The 18,353-nt window shown below is 39.7% G+C and overlaps 2 protein-coding genes across 3 annotated transcripts; one reads left to right on the forward strand and one right to left on the reverse strand.

Annotated features, from left to right (window-relative positions):
- Positions 1-11: 11 nt before the first annotated feature.
- On the reverse strand, positions 12-7,791 carry LOC124070838 (beta-galactosidase-1-like protein 2). 2 transcript variants are annotated; one of them, XM_046411114.1, is made up of 19 exons: positions 7,485-7,783; positions 6,757-6,942; positions 6,603-6,671; positions 6,027-6,122; positions 5,597-5,705; positions 5,412-5,504; positions 5,198-5,279; positions 5,057-5,121; positions 4,886-4,970; positions 3,740-3,877; positions 3,454-3,534; positions 3,253-3,362; positions 3,003-3,149; positions 2,547-2,618; positions 2,339-2,417; positions 2,149-2,236; positions 1,956-2,067; positions 1,745-1,861; positions 18-1,130 (listed from the first exon to the last, which is right to left on the reverse strand). In XM_046411114.1, exons 1-19 carry the CDS (start codon positions 7,574-7,576, stop codon positions 1,044-1,046), a joined length of 1,908 nt encoding a protein of 635 aa, XP_046267070.1. In that variant the 5' UTR covers positions 7,577-7,783; the 3' UTR covers positions 18-1,043. The 2 variants fall into 2 exon arrangements, with proteins under 2 accessions (XP_046267069.1, XP_046267070.1); XM_046411113.1 differs by having other exon boundaries at positions 12-1,130; positions 1,956-2,236; positions 7,485-7,791.
- Positions 7,792-9,006: 1,215 nt separating this feature from the next.
- ei24 (EI24 autophagy associated transmembrane protein) lies at positions 9,007-18,228 on the forward strand. Its single transcript, XM_046411237.1, has 11 exons — positions 9,007-9,159; positions 10,626-10,762; positions 12,571-12,716; positions 13,373-13,433; positions 13,896-13,962; positions 14,055-14,179; positions 15,044-15,163; positions 16,002-16,113; positions 16,204-16,315; positions 16,665-16,739; positions 16,832-18,228. The coding sequence occupies exons 2-11, from the start codon at positions 10,721-10,723 to the stop codon at positions 16,992-16,994; spliced, it is 1,023 nt and encodes a 340-aa protein (XP_046267193.1). The 5' UTR covers positions 9,007-9,159; positions 10,626-10,720; the 3' UTR covers positions 16,995-18,228.
- Positions 18,229-18,353: the final 125 nt, after the last annotated feature.

Below are 18,353 nucleotides of genomic sequence, written 5' to 3' on the forward strand. Positions count from 1 at the left end.
ACGCATGCTCGGCTGTCACAGTGCACATGATGAGCACACAAGCCTTCAAAAACATAACAGCTGTATCCTCTCCAACAGTTATTTACCACAAGCTGTTGTTTGTTGCTGATATAGTGTAACAATACAGAGGTTGCTCATATTTAAGAGAAGATCCAAGGTGCCTGACTTCACAGGCTTCTTCATAAGCTAATTAAGACCCAGTTGAGTGAACTGAAGCTTTCTTTCAGAATTATTTATTGTTCCAGAGTAACTGGTACTGTTCATTTGTCACTTGTGAACTATGCATGTGAAAGTGAATGGGAAATGAGGCCATTACTCTAAAAACTAGTTGTGCATCATTTCAAATAGCTGTATTACACAATTATTCCCACCATGGATGACTGGCTTACAAGTTATGATTTCATACTCCGTTGACCTGCAGAGGCAATACTTAAAAATGCTGATGTTCTGTGGCTGTTAAAGGTTTGGTCACTTATCAATGTGATTGGCATCTGAAACCTTTAAGATTATGTTCTGATGGTGCCACATTGCTGCACTTGTTTAATTTGAATACCTCCTGCCTCAGCTCAGATTGTCACAGAAACCTGTTTTTCTTTTGTTTCGTTTTACAGCCTAAGACATGTCCATTTCGATAACTGGATTCTGCAAAATATTCACACAAGCAATACAAAACTAACAACAATATCAGATATAACTGCCATCCCCACACAGAAATGATTACTTTTTAACAGTAAATCCATGGGTAAGAGGATATACTTTGTAATTCTGCTCCATGTGTGAAGAGTCACCGTAACTAAAGGTACTGAATGTACATAGATATAAAGTGATCCCATCCAAACATGCCTCTCTCTCTGTTTCGACATTGGTTGTGTGGATGTGTATGTAGATTTTAAAGTATTCAGTTAGACACTGACCATGATGTTAAAACATTTATATCCCTGAATTTGAAGGTTTGAATTGATGTAACAAGCAGTTTGTAAATCCGTCAAACGATCCATTTTTACACAAAAGCACTGTCCATGCAGGTGGTGATGACCCATGAGTCACTGGATGTCTGCTGCCATGCCAAGATCAGGTGTATCCTCAAAATGGACCTTGTAGTCACCCTCCTGCTCCTCAAACACAATAACCTTATTCATTTTAAGAGAAAAAGTGAAGAGACGACATGGAGACAGTTAGAGCACTGAGATTTGACTTTGATTTGTTCTGTGAAATCATCTTTTAAATCTGAAATAATGGAAACAAAAACATTTAAAGGGATAGTTTTCGAAATTGTGATTGTGGTTTTCCTGCCTAAAGAGAATTGAGAACATTGATACCACTTATGTGTCCAATCTGAAGCCAGAAGCCAGTTAGTTTAGCTTAGCATTAGACTGGAACAGGGGAAACCTTTGGCTCTGTCCAGAGGTCAAACAAATACCCCAAAACATTCCTTCCAGAACCTCTAAATGCTACATCTTTTTTGTTCAATCTGTAAAGAAACCAAAGTGTAGTAACCACATGTTGAGGTATTAATTGGTGTATGTTAGTTGTTACTGTTGTGCAGGTTTGTTATTGTAAAGGCAAGAGTTAGCTTATGCCCCATTAACAGTCATTATGCAAAGATTAGCTACCAGTAGCTTAGCATATAGACTTGAGAATGGTATCAGTCATTTAACTCTCAGCTAGAAAACAAACATGCATATTTCATACACCATACACTTACACACTAAATATCCTTCTAACAATTTGTGCACAGTTTTACCTGGTTAATTCCACTGTTGAGAAAGGGACCAGGGAGGTAAAGAGCCTGCTGGGGACCAATTGACCAGTAGCGGCCCAAATTTAGCCCATTGATAAACACTACACCTTTCTCCCAGCCCTGTGGACCCAGAGAAAATTCACAGGCTTATTTCTTAGACAAGCACATGAGCACAAAAAACAAGCTTAAAAACTATATTTTTCATTTAACTTACTGGCATCTTCACAAATGTATCACTAGGATACCCATATGCAAACAGCCTTCCCATGAAAAATCCAGGGAAGCTAGGAGTTTCAGGGAGAGTTTTCCAAGGTGCCTGATAGAGACTGGAATAAGGTATCCCCTTGAAATACACTGTTACAATTAAAGAAAGTGATATGCAGTGCTCTAGATTTAGATATACAAACCTGTCAATAAAGCTGGGTTTCATATCCAGGCTGTATGTGGTAAACTCTCGCAAGGGGATATTGTTTAATAAAATGTCTCCCACAAGGCCTGCAAGATTACAAATCAAAATGAGCTTTTACACTATTGACTGAGTGTTTGAGTGATTTAATAGCAGGCACAGCAATGAACTGCATATTGTCTGCCAGTCACCTTTATGTTGTTGGTCAAGGTCCCTTCCCTGGTGAACTCGTCCACAGTTTTCCACCAATAAGCTTAGAATACGTCGCCCCTGTAGGGATTCATCATTTTTAAGTCTTTTGCGAGTTTTAACAGCCAACATTTCACTATCCGTCCCTTTCAGTAACTTTGAATGACTTCTATTGGACATCTGCCTTCAACGTCCAACTTGATGTCGTACCTTACCATCAGGGACTGCCAATTCCATTCTTTGCCGCTTGAAAAGGCCAATGTAGCTTCTGTCAACAAACACCTTGGAGGAAAAATATCACTTTCACATAAATTACATTATTGTACATAACACATACACACTGCTTTGCTTGAATGAAAAATCTTAGAGGTGCCCTCAGGTTTGCCAGCTATCACAGTCATCACCTTTACACTACTTTCATGTGCTGTATGCCCTGAAATCATGCTGAGGGCCTACCGACAACATAAAACAAGCACTGATAGCACTGACTGATGTTAAAGGAATAGTTCAGACACACTTATTCCATTTCATGCTCAGAGGGATTTGAGAAAATTGATGCCACTCTCATATCTGCCCATTAAATGCAAAGCTAAAGGCAGGAGACAGTTAGCATAAAGTCTGGATATGGGGGTGATCAGATAGCCATCATGTACAATGAAAACTCACAAGGGCACGGTCTCGGACATTGTCTCCAGACTTCAATAACCCGCCGCTGGTGATAGCAGTCTCATACAGCGTGTATCCATAGGACTGGCCATTTCTGTTGTTCACAGGTAGATTCTCCATGTTTACCGGCTTGGGTGACTTAAATGACTACAGAAAATTAAAAAAAAAAAGGTAATTGATCTCCTTTATTGAAAAGCAACATTATTTACACAACACATAATGGCAACACTTAATCTTACGTAAAACATACTCCCTCAGTGAAGCTCAAAGCATCCCATAAGGATAGGTGCTGGTACATGATAGCTGGTTCATAAGCCTCCCTGTAATGCAGGGCTGGCATGTCAGGGAAACTGTCTCCTCCTGTATAGAGAGGCCAAAACAAGATCAGGCAAAAAGGTCTGTCGCTGTGTTCACATACTTCACTCTCATTTAAATGTAGAATTTAACCTACTGTTGTATCGAGAAAGCAAATCCCTAAGGAGTTGGTATTTTGGAGTGTACTCCCCAGCTTCTGACAAGGGAGCATCATAATCTGAAAAACATGACAATGGAACATAGATTAGCTATCTTGTGCTGCCACCCACTGGGTGTTAAGGTCAGTGCAGTTGTGTGGACAACATGGAAAATATTCTCCAGCACTGACATGGTATTGGCCAATTATTATAATAAAATCTTTGTAAATTTGCATGAAAGAGACCACTGGTTTCTGATAGAGCACGTGACACAGAGGAACCAACCATAACTGGGGACCAATGCTTTGTAGGAAGGATCAGCGAGTGCTCCGCTCATGAAGCCAAAACTGGAGCCTCCGTGGAACATGTAGAGGTTGAAGGACATGCCTCGCCTCAGAATTTCTCTTATGGTGGACACCATATCTGTCAAGAAGTTCAACGTGTTCACTGTCAACAAATTTACTCCTTAAGAATATCAAAGTTCCTGAACAAGGAAACCCCAATGCAGTTTTTTCAGTCACACAAACATTTTTGACTCTTTGCTGAGCTATACATCAGGAACACAAGCAACTCGTTCAAAAATAGGTTGGTCCTGAATTTCACATTTAAATTTGTATTTACAGTGTGTTGACATGCAGCTGGCATTCCCTGTGTGTGAAGCAAAGCAGTAGGAAAATATATACCACAATGACAGAAAACATTTGCTTAAAGAAGTTAAGGGTGACTTGCGATTCAACACTGTGACTTGACTTTGTCAGTATGTTTTTTTCAAGGCTGAAACCAGTATTTCTAAGTCTGCAGATTTTTTGGGTTTAAAATTGTGTGGGAAAAAAAGTTTCCAGCTACATTTAAGTCCCATTATATTTTACAAGGAAACCCATTAATGTAAAGTTATGTTTTTTAGAATAAGTGTGAAAACCGGTGGCCAGCTATTTAATAGTAAGACACATTGACATTATAACCTTGTGTGAAGAAAGTGAGGAAAAAAGCGTACAAACTGTAGTAGTTGTATGTAGTGCTATGCTGTATGTAGTTTTAAATAGTTTATTCCAGGGTTCTCTGCATTTCTTCACATAAAGATTAGAATTATCCATATATATATATATTTAATTTTCACCTTTATATAGTTAATGGTGATGAGACAGGAAATAAAGGAAGAGAGAAAGGGGTTTGTCACACAGCAAAGGCTAGTGGCTGGAACTGATTCCATCCATTGCAGTTACATGGTATGAGCTTTAACCAGTCAGCTACCAAATCTAAAATTTTGCTTCATCTTGCTCATTCATTTTGCTCATTGGTGCAGTGTGAAAACAACATTTCAACACTCAATCCAGGGATGGTCCAGCTAATTGAGAATAAGAAGTAAGCACAGAGAAAAAGTCGTCTTTTTCACCTATAAAGATAATCAATAACAGTTAGAGAATTCCTTACCTTCGGGTGGAAGTACATGGTGAAGTTCACCCCACACATCATACCAGCCAGTCCAGTAGTCCATCACCAAAATGGGGCTGTTAGGCTGGCAAACAATGCAGAGAGAAGGGCACAATCACACACATTCTCAGAGACAGACAGTGAAATGATGTGGTAAAGAAAGATACACACCTGGACAGCATTTAGATCCTGGATGTCTCTCTGATTGAGCTTCTGCAGCTTTACTGATCGGATGGCTGCAACACAGGAGACAGGAGATCAGAAGGTAAGTTTTGTGTGTGTGTGTGTGTGTGTGTTATTAATACACCGTACCTCCATCCACACTCCCCGACTTTAATGTGTTGTGGTTGTCTGATGTGAGCAAGAGCTCGCTGATCCCTCGGGACTGTAAAGCCTTTCAAAACAAAACAGAATGTAGATGTGAACATCATCAGTTTGATCCATTCTATCATCAGTCTCTGTTTGTATATTTGTGTTTTGATGTCATGTTAAGATGGCATATTAATTAAGCAAACCATCACATCACCTCTTTAATGAAAAGCATGTAACTTTCATCCTTCACAAAGGATCCATACTCGTTTTCAACCTGTACAGCAATAATGGGACCTCCTTTCTTGAACTAGGAAACACACAATCATTTCATTTTAAGGGAGAGAAGAAATGAACTGGAGTTACAGCTAACTTGTGTTGAGCTTTAGTGCCAACAGTGACCTGCAGAGGGACCATTTTTGGTATTATTTTGTCAAAATAAGTATTGACAGCCTGAGTGAAGCCTGGGTAAGTTGTCCTCAGTCTCATGCTGCCGTCACTGAGGAGCCAGCTGCAAAGAGGCAGAAAACAAGATGCTTAATTATGACTAAACCCACAGAGCTGCAAGAACAAAAGAGGCACAGTAAGTCTAACATAGTGAACAAAGCTTCACACATTGGGCAAATCTTCCAGCAAGATGCAACTTTTTCACCCCAGCTGCACTCAACTTAATTCATTTATTCAGGGACAAACTAATCAGAGCTTGTTGTGTAAAGCACTGGACAGGTTTTGGGTTTAAATCTACATTATGCATTCATGCATATAAAGAAAACTGGGACTCCTATATGCAATGATGCATACCTTTACCTTATACAAAGACAACTAACACTACCTTGGCAATCCTCCTAGGTCCAGCTCTGAGGAAACGTAGGGCCCTGGACGTAAAATCACCCACAACCCCAGTTCTGCAGCAAGATTGATATAGGCTCTGAAACCCAAATGGAGAAGACAATCAACAAGCATTTACTATCTGCAAAAACAGCAAGTCTCAACCCCCAGTGAGACCCCATATCTTGTTGTTTGAGGAGTGTCAAATGTGCATTGCAACAACAGCAGCAGGCTGAGGCGTCACACCCCCCCTTCACTTATCACTGCTGTGTTGTTAATTGCCTGCTAAGCTGCGGTTGTCGGGGAAATGATGCTGTTGTCAGGTGGGACCTCTCTGCCACAAGCTTCTCCCCCGACCACTGGGGCTTAGGTGATGAGAAGAAAAGGAGAGTATTCCCAACACACCTTGGAGCAGCTCATTTTGTTAGAACAGTTTGAGAGGCGGTGCACAGTTGTCTTCATTCTTATTGTGGACGTTTTTGGGTTGAACATTTGGTTCAATGACATCATGGCCTGCACTTTTTATAAGTCACTAGTTTGTCTTGTGCTCAGATCAAGGAAGAGTGACAGTATTCCTTACTCTAAATCCAGCTGTGCGTGGAAGTTGAAAACCCCTCTCTCTGGCTGATGAAGACTCCATGGCACATACCTGCAAGGATCCAGGATGTTCTCAGTTAACATTCTACCAGTGACCAGTCTTGATTAACAAACCACATCCATAGTAGTTTTCCTACGTAGTGAGGGTGTTGAGGCCACAGGCCTTCATTTTCAGCAAGCGGTCTCTCCAGTAAGCCCTGGGCACACGGAAATAGTGAATGGATCCCCCGAGGATGTGGAAGGGCTGTCCCTCCAGGGTGAACTGTGACGAGTTGGCACTCAGGCCCACCTTCCTGCTCATTCTCCGCAGCCCTGCTGGCATACTGGAAGAGTGTTGTCACTTATTTGTGTCACACTCACATAATATATCACTAGGCTATTGTGCTTGACTAGACCACATGACATGCTTGACTGGAATTTGCAGAAGTCCTGTTTTGGCAAACACAATCACAAAGGAGCAGGAACATATTTGAATATAGATATATATCAGATTACACCTTCGTATTAACTTTTTAAAAAATGTTATATGTATTTTTTCACTTCATATATTGTCCTATAATAGTCTGTAGTTAAATTCTTTCTTTCGGCAAAGAAATGTATTCTATGATAGTGATACTTGTTTTCAGTGAGATGGTAGCAAAAGCCTCCCTTAATATCGTGGCTCCATTAAAATATTTCTACTACACAGTGCGTCGGTGACAATTTATAGCACAGTATATTGCCACACTTTATCTTTTACCATATAGCAGAAGCTTGCAGCATTGCTACGATCATTAATTCACTGTAATAAGGTATTGCGTTGGTTACAAGAAGCCTCAGAGTACCTCTGACTGAAACATATTAAACAGTAATGCTGAGAACTTACCCAAAATATCTGTACAGGATGAAGCCCACGATGCACAGGCAGATAAGTGTATATTTCCTTTTGTGCGCATTTCTTACCCTCAAGACAACCATTGATAGGATGTGAGATCCCTTCCAGTGACATGGACTCAAGTCGGGTTAAGTTTACAGCAGCATCTGAAGACAGATAATGCTGGCGTGAGTAACGCACCGCCTCGTGGGAGTGCCCGTGAGCAGCGCCATAAAAATCTAACGCACCTCATCAACCGTGTGCCAGTGTCACTGCTGTTTTGCGGATAGATCTAGATAGACTTCCAACAATACAAATACTTTTCTGCTAGTAATATTGATTCATTAAAGATACATTTAAATATTTATTTGTTTACAGTTAAAAACAATAGAGTAGTGCCTATAACCTTAAAGGCCTAAATTTTAACTCATTTGTGCAAACATTTTGTAGCAAACTACACCAACAAATTCAATGTGTATGTGTGTGTGTTTAGGAAATTATTATTAAAATACTGTGTTGATAACATTGGATTAAATCCTGAATATTATGCTGAACGTCAAGCCGTCACTTGCGGCAGCTTGTGTTACTAACGTGTGACATTAGCTGTATGGATGGTACCGCAAGAAATCCTAACTTATACTACCAAAGTGTTGGGATATTTCATGTAAAGCCAGGAAACGCAGAGGGCTATCACTTTCGATTTTGTTTTCTCAGATGTAAATATATCCCAGTGTACATTCCAAGTTCCAAGTTCCATTCCTTGAATGTAATAATTTACTAAATAGGCATCAAACGATGAGACATGACAACTAAGATTTATGATGATGCATAGGAAACAAAGTACCACGCACGCCTTCATGCAATATTCTCGACTGAATGCATGTGTAGTAGAAAACACATGCACGTAGCCTGCCCCAGCCAAGGGCAACAGTCCACTCTTCTGTGATATGCATGTGTGCCTGGTGGTATAACAACAGTTATGCTGTATGTGCATGTGTTTTCTAATTATTAACATCATTTTACTAATATTATTTTTGCTGTGTTGGAGACGTCTCTGGGCGGCAGCCTTTGATCACTGACTTTGTAAGCTCCCCAGCCAATAACGCAGCACCGGGTGTGTACAGTACAGGCGTGTTTATCTGCTTGACGTCCTCCTCTTCTGAATTTACATAAAATCCAGCAATGTGGCGCCTTCCTACAGCGTTTTGCGCAGGTGTGGGCGTGATGATTTGTTTTTAGACAATTAGAAAAAAACTTTTTATTTCTCTGATTCACTGCTTTGTAGACGCTATCCCCCTCTTCATCACACCAGGAGTTTTTCCCCTGCTGACACACGGACAGTCAGACAAACAGACAAATCAACAAACTAGACCGAAAACATGATCTTACTGGCGGAGGTATTAATAAGATAAAACTATCATAACAAAACATTAGCGGTCACTGTTTTAATATGATCCGCTTATTCCCTCTTTAAAACAGTAATTAGCTAAATTAGATGTTCCCTTTGTCTCCCTTCACCCTCCAACAAGGAGAACTACACTTCCCATGAGCCTCCGAAGTCGGAGCTTGCGCAATGTGTTTTCCTCGGCCCTGGTTTCTGGTAGTGTCTGTTTGGTGTTGTTATCACATTAAAGGGGCATAAGAAAGAATTGACGAAGTTAATATAACCCTGAGCCTGTCGCATGAGGTAAGGGAGATGTCGCGCTTAACTGTGAGGTCTGTCTCTGACTTTACGCGGTTGTTGAGCTGTTGTCCTGATGTAAAACACAACAGTTAAATTAGTTGTTGAGCGTAATAGTTACAGCTAGCTAGCAACACAGACACACAAGCTAACAGAGCACTAAACAAACCAGCGAAAGTCAGAGGTTGTGAGACCAGATGTATCATGCTGGCCAGACTACCTACGTACATAGCGAGGGTCTTCACATATGAAACTGTTAATACTTTTCGGCACGCCAGGCCAGGGAGAGCCAGCTAACACTGACTGTACGCGATAGCCTATTTGAGCTAATACACTGAGTCAGCTTGCTAACGTTAATTTAGACAAACAGTGTCATTAGAAGACACAGGCTGAATAAACATTTGACTTTTACCTTGCTACAAAAGCTGAATAACTGACAGAGACTCGGTCCTGTTGAGAATATAAGATGTGAGGCATGGAGTTAACGATGCTATTTAGACAAATGAAAAGGTTTGACATAAACAAGTCCGACAATAGCTGCCTTTATTAAACAGACGACAGCGTTGGTTATGTTGTACCAGTTTCAGTCAGGTTAGCTAATAGTCTGCTGACATCGGATCCTGTTAGACATGTCTCACTATTCATGAAGTTAACTACTTTGTGTTTCTGTTTGATCTCGATATAATCTACTTTAGAATTATTTGAATTCATAATATGAATCCGTATAGTTTTCATAGCATCGTGTCCAATACGAAGACTTTAATACAAATAAACATTTTAGAGAAAGATGACAAATCGCACATTTAGCTAGATAGATACTTTATTGATATGAGAATAAAAGATTCAAGAATTTAGCATAACCTTTTTGTTCAATGTAGTTTATGTGGTAGGTGGATGAAGTAGTTTTCAAACAGTTAAAGTTACATCAGATATAATTCAGCACAAAATGGCTACTGGGTATTTCATGAATGTTTGAAAAACAGCTGCTAAAAAGCTGAACTGTGTCAGGGCCAGAAGTGTTTTTGCCATGCATGTGATAACTGTTATAATGACAGTTATTACAGGCATTACACATTCAAAACACTCCTAGCCTTGAGACAAAAGAGTTTTTGTCATGCACGTGATAACTGTTACTGTTCTTTGAAGTAAATTAATAATAATGTATTGACTGATTTTGAAAAATATACACATGAAAAATGCCAAAACACTATTAAGGGTACTAAAGGTGATGATATTGAATATTGCTCTATAAAGCCGATATGGATAGGAAATTAAGTAAACAGAGCTGACCTTAAGTGATATTGTGAACAAATTCACTACAGAATGGGCCTCTAGGAACTGTATTCTCCAGCATAACAAAATGAGTCTTCTGCGGGGTAGATCTAGTTTTAAAGGTTAATGTGTGTTTCTGGAAGGGTTCCACCCGCTAGCTCTTGTCCTCACTTTGTTTCCTTGGTTTTGGGCTGTGGCAGGTTACTGGGTGAATGCCTCCCTGCCATGAGAGCTGACCATCAGGTCACCAGCCCCCCCTCCTTCTGCAGTTGATGGATCAGCAGCTGGTCCAGAGATGACAGACAGCGTCAGGGCCTTCCTCCGCAATGTTGCGACGGTCAGCAGACACGCGCATGCATACACACACACACACACTCAGGGGCATATTTCACTGACAGTGAAACAAATTCATGCTTTCAAACTAATGGTCCCGTTCAAATTTATACAGTAGGCACACCTACCTATGGTTTAAATATTTGGTCACCACCTTTCATTGTAATACAGTCCAGTATAGCATAGCAGTACAGATACCACCCACTACAACCTCACTAATCAAAACAGTAGGATTGTTAGCAGCATCTGAAAATTTGAGTTTTGTTAAGGTGGCATGCATGGCTAAGCTGTTGTATTGGACAGCACTAGACTGTACAGGTGAACATGGGTAATGAGTTTAACTGATGTTTGCATGTTTTTTTTTTTTTGTTCAGTTGAGCACCTTAAAGTGTGGTATGTATCCTAACAAATCCTGTTGTAGAAAGATGCTAAAAAATAATTTATTCTGTGCCTGTGCTTTTTTAAAAAAATGTTTCAGTACCATTTTATCCTCATACTGTCAAAAAACAGTTGGTATATGTCCTGAACTAAAGAGGATGAACACAATAAACACTTTTATGTTAGAAATCCCTCATATAAATGCTACCTTAATGAACTATAATCAACTATATTTGTTGGGGTGCCAACAAAATTTCTCTGCAAGCAGTGAACATCACATTATCTGACTGGTGTATGTGTGGTGTGTGAAAGGCAAATGTTAACAAACAAATCCTCAGGGATTTGTGTACTTTTGTTGAGAACAAATGAGTATGAATGAACTTCATTTTCTATGTATTGCCTTGGACTTTGTGTCCTTGTGTACCATCAGCTTGAGCGTGAACTGGGCTATATGGCTAAAGAGTCCAAAGAGGATGTTTGTCTTTCAACTGACTGAATACAAATAAGTTGAGATGTTTGTCTTTGTGTTTGTGCGCATTGTTAATTTATAGCAGTCTAACAAATTTAGCATTATTGTTGATCCAGCCAACAGGAGTTAGCTGGCTTGATCTAGTAGCTAGTGACGTGATTAAATATAGAAACCGTACGATATTTAGAAAAACACTCAAAAAATGAGACTGTTATTAGGAAATGCTGTGCTGAAATAGAATCTGATTATTAAGAAGTGGTGGTGCAAAATAAAAATTAATTTGTATGAAACACTGTTATTATGAAAATAAGAATAATGAAACAACATTTCCTAATAAGGAGTTGAGTTTTAATACTTTCTTAAATAATTTCACAATTGATTGTTTCATTTATGTATTTTACACATTTTCTTAATGTGACTGTTTAGATTTAACATAGACCATTTTGGGGCTCCTCAACTTGTCAGCATAATATACTGCCATCTTCCAGCCTTCGTTATCCACCTCTAATGTCAAGGAAACTTCTTCCTCAACATAGTTCTTAGGGTTGATTTTGATCTTAATATATTTTCAACAGTTGGATAAAGGAAAGATGACAGTCTATTGGACCATGGGATCTGGGATGGCATTATGGTATACCTGTCATAAATCATCTACCTGAATCTTAAAGAACTTCACTGATATTTTTTTTTATGGAGAATATATCTCTGGATGGTTCACGTGCTGTTTCAAAGGGTTGCCTAGCTTAGCAATAAGAAAAATTGTGGTCATCATGATATTGGTTAAAGATAAAGATAAACATGACCTGAAGTCATTGGCTGTACATGGCTTTGTGTGCATAACCAGCAAGTTTACCTTCAGATACTGGTGTCAGTCTAATTCTGGTTTATGTTCAAGAAGAACTTACTGAGATATTTCAAAGAAACAAACACTTAAGGTGTATTCTGTTTCATCATGTGTTCTCTAGGGGATCAAGGACTCCATTTTGGGGATTGGAACAATCTCCAAGCTGGATGCCCGCATCCAGCAGAAAAGGGAAGAGCAGAGGAGGAGACGGGCCAGTGGGGCCCTGGCACAGAGACGGGCACAGAGTGAGGAGCGCAAACCGGACAAGTAGGCCAGGAAACAAACTGCATTCATTTGATAGCAATGCTAGTGATTTTCTTACTTAGTCACAGCCAGATATGCTCATGGATATTTTTGTGTTTTATGTTTTATTAACTGTTATTCTGAAAAAGCTGGGAATGCAACTCCTCCTTAGTGTCCACTTTCCCACAAAGTCCACAAACCAGATAGCTATATTTGCCTTAGGATAAGACATGGTGAGGTCTTTCTGTCAGTCCTAGCAAAAGAGCAGGAATTCAGACAGCTTGAAAGTAAGTGCTGTCCTCACATCAACCAAATTCTTTTTGCATGCACTGTGGCTCTTGGCACAACAATGAGTCATTTGGAAATTGTTCTGTGCCACCTTTAATAATGAAAAGAATTTTATAAATAAGTAAATTACAACATGTTTGATCGGAGCAGTAATGGATCCTTGCAGCTCTAATATCTCCTCACTTTAAAGGACCATCCAACTGTAATATATATCAGTGAGTAAAATACACTCTTAAAATTACCTGCACTCTGCAAATGGAGACATGTGAACAGCATTCATGAGTCAGGCTGGTTCTGTTTAAGTGAGAAAAGTAAAAAAATGAAAGTAAAGAAATTAAAGGGAAGCCAAAGTTTTCTAATTCAACAGCCGGTGTTGTTATTTTCTTTTTCAGTGAACCCAAAGTAGCCAGCAGGATTTTTCAGTGCTGTGCCTGGAATGGAGGAGTGTTCTGGGTAAGATACTTCACCTGTTGTTACAGTACAGTCTTGTCACTCACACACCACTGAATCCTTAAACTGATTAAGACAGCTAGTTTTGTGTGTCCATTATAACACTGCTTCACGGTGGCTGTTTCTTAGCTATGTGTTGTCCCAAACCTTTCAGTTTCTGAACATTTTTTGGCATCAAGTCCTTTTTGTGGATGTCAGCTTAAGAATGATAACCAAATCTACTACCCCCGTGTTTTGTGGCCTTAATGACCTCTGTCCTTAATCCTTTGGGTGCTGTCTGGAGTTCTCCAAAAGTCTTAAATGTCTTGAGTGTGATTATGTAAATGCAAAGCTTTTCTACTTTTACCATGTCTTGATTTGTCCATTCTGTGTCCATCAAACTGTCTAAGCCTGATTTTGAAAACCCTGTTGTGTGAGGAAGCATGAATTTAGGAGTAACTGTAGCATTTCATTTTCTCTCTTCAGCTCAGTCTGTTTCTCTTTTACCGAGTGTTTATCCCACTACTGCAGGCTCTCACAGCAAAAATCATCGGTATGTATGGCTGCTAGTGAATGTGTGACAGGTTCTCTGGTGTGTGTTGTGTGGCAGGAGGTAGTCAGTCAACAAGCTGTTTTCTGCTCTAGGTGACCCTTCCCTTCATGGCAGTGTGTGGTCCTGGTTAGAGTTCATCCTGACCTCCGTCTTCAGTGCTCTCTGGGTGCTCCCTCTGTTCGTCCTCAGTAAGATAGTCAACGCCATCTGGTTTCAGGTTAGTTGATGCTTTGCCAGGCTGTAATGATGTGATGACAGAATAGGTGGCCTTTTTAAAAATCTCTGCTCACATCCCATCATACACTGTGACATACCACATCCACAAAGTTGTCAAAATTGTGTCCTTTTCAGGGCTCTTAAATGACTTTTGTGACATGCTGTAAATATTTGCATAAGGTGTCACGTTTAAGTGCCAGTGAAATATTTGTTTTTGAGTCACAGTACATATATATATATATATATATAGCTGATGTCATAAATTTGTAAAGCGAGCTCTTCCTCTTCCATGTGTCGTAATTCTGCTTTTCCTGTGCAGTGTTGCAAATTGATCCTTTATTAACAAAAGGTTGTATATACCCTTTAGGTGTAGATTACGTTGTTGTGCAGTGAGTTAATCTGAGGTCACATTCAGTCAGCCTCCTGTAACTTCACTTGCTTTCCAGTAAAAGCCTGCTGGATATCTGATGAAAGCAAGGCATGAAACAGTGAGGCATCACCAGAAGGCTTTTGTTATGAAGCATCTGCAGCCACACAACGTCATACAGTGTTAAGTGACAGGTGTTTGAATTCTAAATCGTTGCCTCAGCCAAACCATTCAGGATTTGTCTCAGTGCTTTTCTCTGCTTTTATGTGATAGTATCAGGACTTCAATACCGGTTAAAATATTGTGAACAAAAAAATTTCATGAAACAGAAACAATAATCTGTTTAGAAGTTTGATCTCCTGACGTTTCATCGGCATTGCAAAGCAAAAGAAAATTATGTGCATGTCCTGATGTTTCCAGTGTTTTTGTCATATGCTTTGTTGCAATTAAACTTTACTGGCACGGGTATAGATGTGAGTGTGTTGTTCTCCATTGCAGGATATAGCTGACCTAGCATTTGAAGTGTCTGGATGTAAAGCGCAGCCGTTCCCCAGCGTCAGTAAGATCATCGCAGACATGCTCTTTAACCTCCTCCTCCAGGCCCTCTTCCTCATTCAGGTACATTTTGTAGATTCTTCATTTAAAAATAATGTCCCTGTTGATGTTTCTCTGTATCAGTACTACAAAATCACTCTGTAGTGAAACCCAGAACTCCTGTGTGGGATGTTCTTCACAGTCATCTGAGTTGAATAGCCACAGTAAAGCTGCTGTTGTGATCTGTCACTGTAGGCCCAGATTCACCAAATGTTCTGAATGTGTAAATGATATCACTTTTCTGACTGAGTCACAAGGTCATGTGTAAAGATGCCTAATTTTAAGTTCAACCCTCTCACCTCTGAGTCAAACCTCTACTTAAGGCTGCAGCTGACAGTATACGCGAACTTTTATTTGTACGTGAAAATCTTGACATTAATTTGGGAAACATACTTATGGCTTGTGGAAAAACTTCAGATTTAACCACTAAAAATATAAATGAAAGGTCTTAATTATTTTTCTGTGCTGAATAACTACAGTATAAGTGGGATAATACCCAGTGAGATTCCCATCATCAGGAAGAAATGGACAAAGCAGAGGCCAGAACCTTCCAACGGGGATATAATGATATCTTTCATTTTGAACTACACTTAGCTTTGATTAAATTCCTTCACAATCTGCACTGTAAATACTATATATAAATATGAGTCTGGACAGACATGACTGATGCACGGCGGCATACATCTGTAATGTTTTTTTCTGAAATGTTTACAGAAACTTAAGAGGGCTGTTGTTAAATATTTTGAGGGTATTATTTGTAATGAATATTACAAAATCTCTACTCTCCAAGCTTAATTGTGAGATGAAATTGCACGGATGTCTCCCTTCTTGTTGAGTTTTAACTGTACTGTATATTTTGTAGGGTATGATTGTTAGCCTGTTCCCCATCGATGCCATCGGACAGACGGTTAGCCTCCTCCACATGTCTCTGCTGTACTCCCTGTACTGCTTTGAGTATCGCTGGTTCAACCATGGTGAGAGGACTCACTTTCATCAGCTAAAATAAATAGTCTGAGTTGAATGGAAAGCTCAAACAAAACTGTGGCTGTTAATGTGTGTTTAAGGCATTGAGATGCACCAACGGCTGTCCAATATCGAGAGAAACTGGCCTTATTACTTTGGCTTCGGTTTGCCCATGGCTCTGCTGACCGCACTGCCCTCCTCATACATCATCAGGTAAGACGTCCAGGTCTTTTACACATTATCATCACACAAATAGTTACTTTGTGACCTGATGTTATGCCATTCTGTTTATTTTTTTTAGCTAAAGTCACCTCCAAATGTTTGTGAGACAACAATTAGGCAAACTAGGTGGTAATTTATTGAGATGTGATTTTATTAATATGTATTAATGTTTTAATATTTTAGATTTTGCTAGATTAAAATGTTTCATTGTTTGATTTAGAAAACACAGCTAAAACCAGAATTTTATAAGAGCAGGAGGGCTCAGTGGAAATGGATCTCATTTTATCTGTGTTTCTCCTTTACTGCATTTACTGTATGCAATGTTTTTTGTCCTGCCTAGTGGCTGCTTGTTCTCCATCCTCTTCCCTCTATTCATCATCAGCGCTAATGAGGCCAAGACTCCAACAAAGCTGTAGTGAGTGTGAAATGAAAACAGCTGCTACAAAACAAAACAGTTTCTTTAAACGCACAGCTCACCGATCACATTTTCATTTTCCACTCTTTCAGCCACTTCCAGCTGCGTCTTTTCTCCCTGGTTGTGCTGATCAGCAACAAGCTTTTCCACAAGACAGTCCACCTGCAGTCCGCCCTGACATCGTCCACCTCCTCAGAGAGGCTGTCGTCCCCCCACACCTCCCCAACTCGTCAGAGGCCCCTGCCCACCCAATGATGGAGCCGCTTGAGGGAAATATGAAAGCAGTTGATGTTCGGCTTCATTCAGTGTGGTTTCCCTGAATGGGGCTGTTATGCGGTTTAGGACAAAGGGTTTACACATTTTTTAAATCTAATCTCTGGCCGTTTGGTTCCTCAATTGCAGCACTCACCAGACACATTTTCAGTGTGACACAGAAATCGACTGCCTTGTGCCTCACACTCAAAACGCGTTACACACTCAGCTCTTGACTTGTTTTCGTTTGTGAATTTTCTTTGTTTTTTGTTTTTTTTTTTTGTAAAATGTGCCATTTGAGTGACTCTCCTTAAATAAATTACAGCACAAGAAATCATGTAGTTTTAATATGTTTAAGCAAACTGGTGACTCACGAAGGATTTTTTTTTTTAACTTTGAAGGGCAAAGCACAGTCTTGTTTTAAGTACACTACATGTTTTCTTGATGTTGCAAGTCACATTCCTTCCTCACAGATTGAATGCTTTCTTGCACATGCTAAAATGGTGGTGTAGTAGCAGTTCCAGGAATGACTATATAGACTTACAAATGGAGGCTTTTTTAATCCTGTAAAAGCTTTGTTTTGAGCAAAATATACAAATCAGTTCAAGAGCTGCTATGAAAAAGGACTGGTGAAAATGGAAACCAAATAACAAAGTCACTCTTGTCGCGTGTTGGCTAAAGGTTTGCTTGGTGTCTAATCCCACATTTAAAATCTCACTCCGCTGTCAGATGAGATGTACATGCTGCAAATCACGAGCTGACACCAGGAAATGAAAAGCTTTCCAAGCATTTTCAGTCTGTGTGAATTTAGTTGGTGATCGGTGAGATGATACTGCCAGACTGCTGCATCTATGTTCTATTTCACATTAACGACTGCAATGCTAAGCTCTGTTAAGCAGGAAAGAGTCACGTAGTCAGCCTTTGTATTTTAATAAATGGGTGATCAGCCTTGACATGCTTGTTCTAGTTTTCCCCCAGAGAGAAGAAGCAAAAACAGGTGACTGACTGTTTGGTTTTTGTGCTGTATATATAATGTTAATACATCCTGAATGTTCAACCAGAAACCCAACACATGCCTCCTCACAGCAGAGCTCGTGGCCATTGGGAGGCGCCATGATTTTAAAATGGTGTGCAATTATTGTACGAAGAGCATAGTGTTTGTGCAGACTGATACATGTGAGTGAGGTTTTGTAAAAGTAATTTGTCTAATTTCAATAAAATTGGTCAGTATTCAATATTTTGATCACTGTGTTCGGGGTTTGGCTATACTGTGGTTAGGCCTATACAAGGCATTTTATATTCAACTATGAAAAGATGATGAACAAGGGACAATAGTATTGCACTAGTTCTAGTATGCACTGT

This window comes from Scatophagus argus, chromosome 14 (assembly GCF_020382885.2).
Source record: "Scatophagus argus isolate fScaArg1 chromosome 14, fScaArg1.pri, whole genome shotgun sequence".
NCBI classification, from domain to species: Eukaryota; Metazoa; Chordata; class Actinopteri; family Scatophagidae; genus Scatophagus; species Scatophagus argus.

Excerpts from the sequence above, each read along its gene's own strand:
- ei24 (XM_046411237.1), top strand. The coding sequence starts at position 10,721 with ATGACAGACAGCGTCAGGGCCTTCCTCCGCAATGTTGCGACG. Across the intron at positions 16,114-16,203 it reads GTATCGCTGGTTCAACCATG|GCATTGAGATGCACCAACGG; the intron begins GTGAGAGGACTC and ends TGTGTGTTTAAG. Across the intron at positions 16,316-16,664 it reads CCCTCCTCATACATCATCAG|TGGCTGCTTGTTCTCCATCC; the intron begins GTAAGACGTCCA and ends TGTCCTGCCTAG.
- LOC124070838 (XM_046411113.1), bottom strand. The coding sequence starts at position 7,576 with ATGGTTGTCTTGAGGGTAAGAAATGCGCACAAAAGGAAATATACACTT. Across the intron at positions 5,122-5,197 it reads GTCGGGGAGTGTGGATGGAG|CCATCCGATCAGTAAAGCTG; the intron begins GTACGGTGTATT and ends CCTGTGTTGCAG. Across the intron at positions 1,862-1,955 it reads ATACATTTGTGAAGATGCCA|GGCTGGGAGAAAGGTGTAGT; the intron begins GTAAGTTAAATG and ends CTGGGTCCACAG.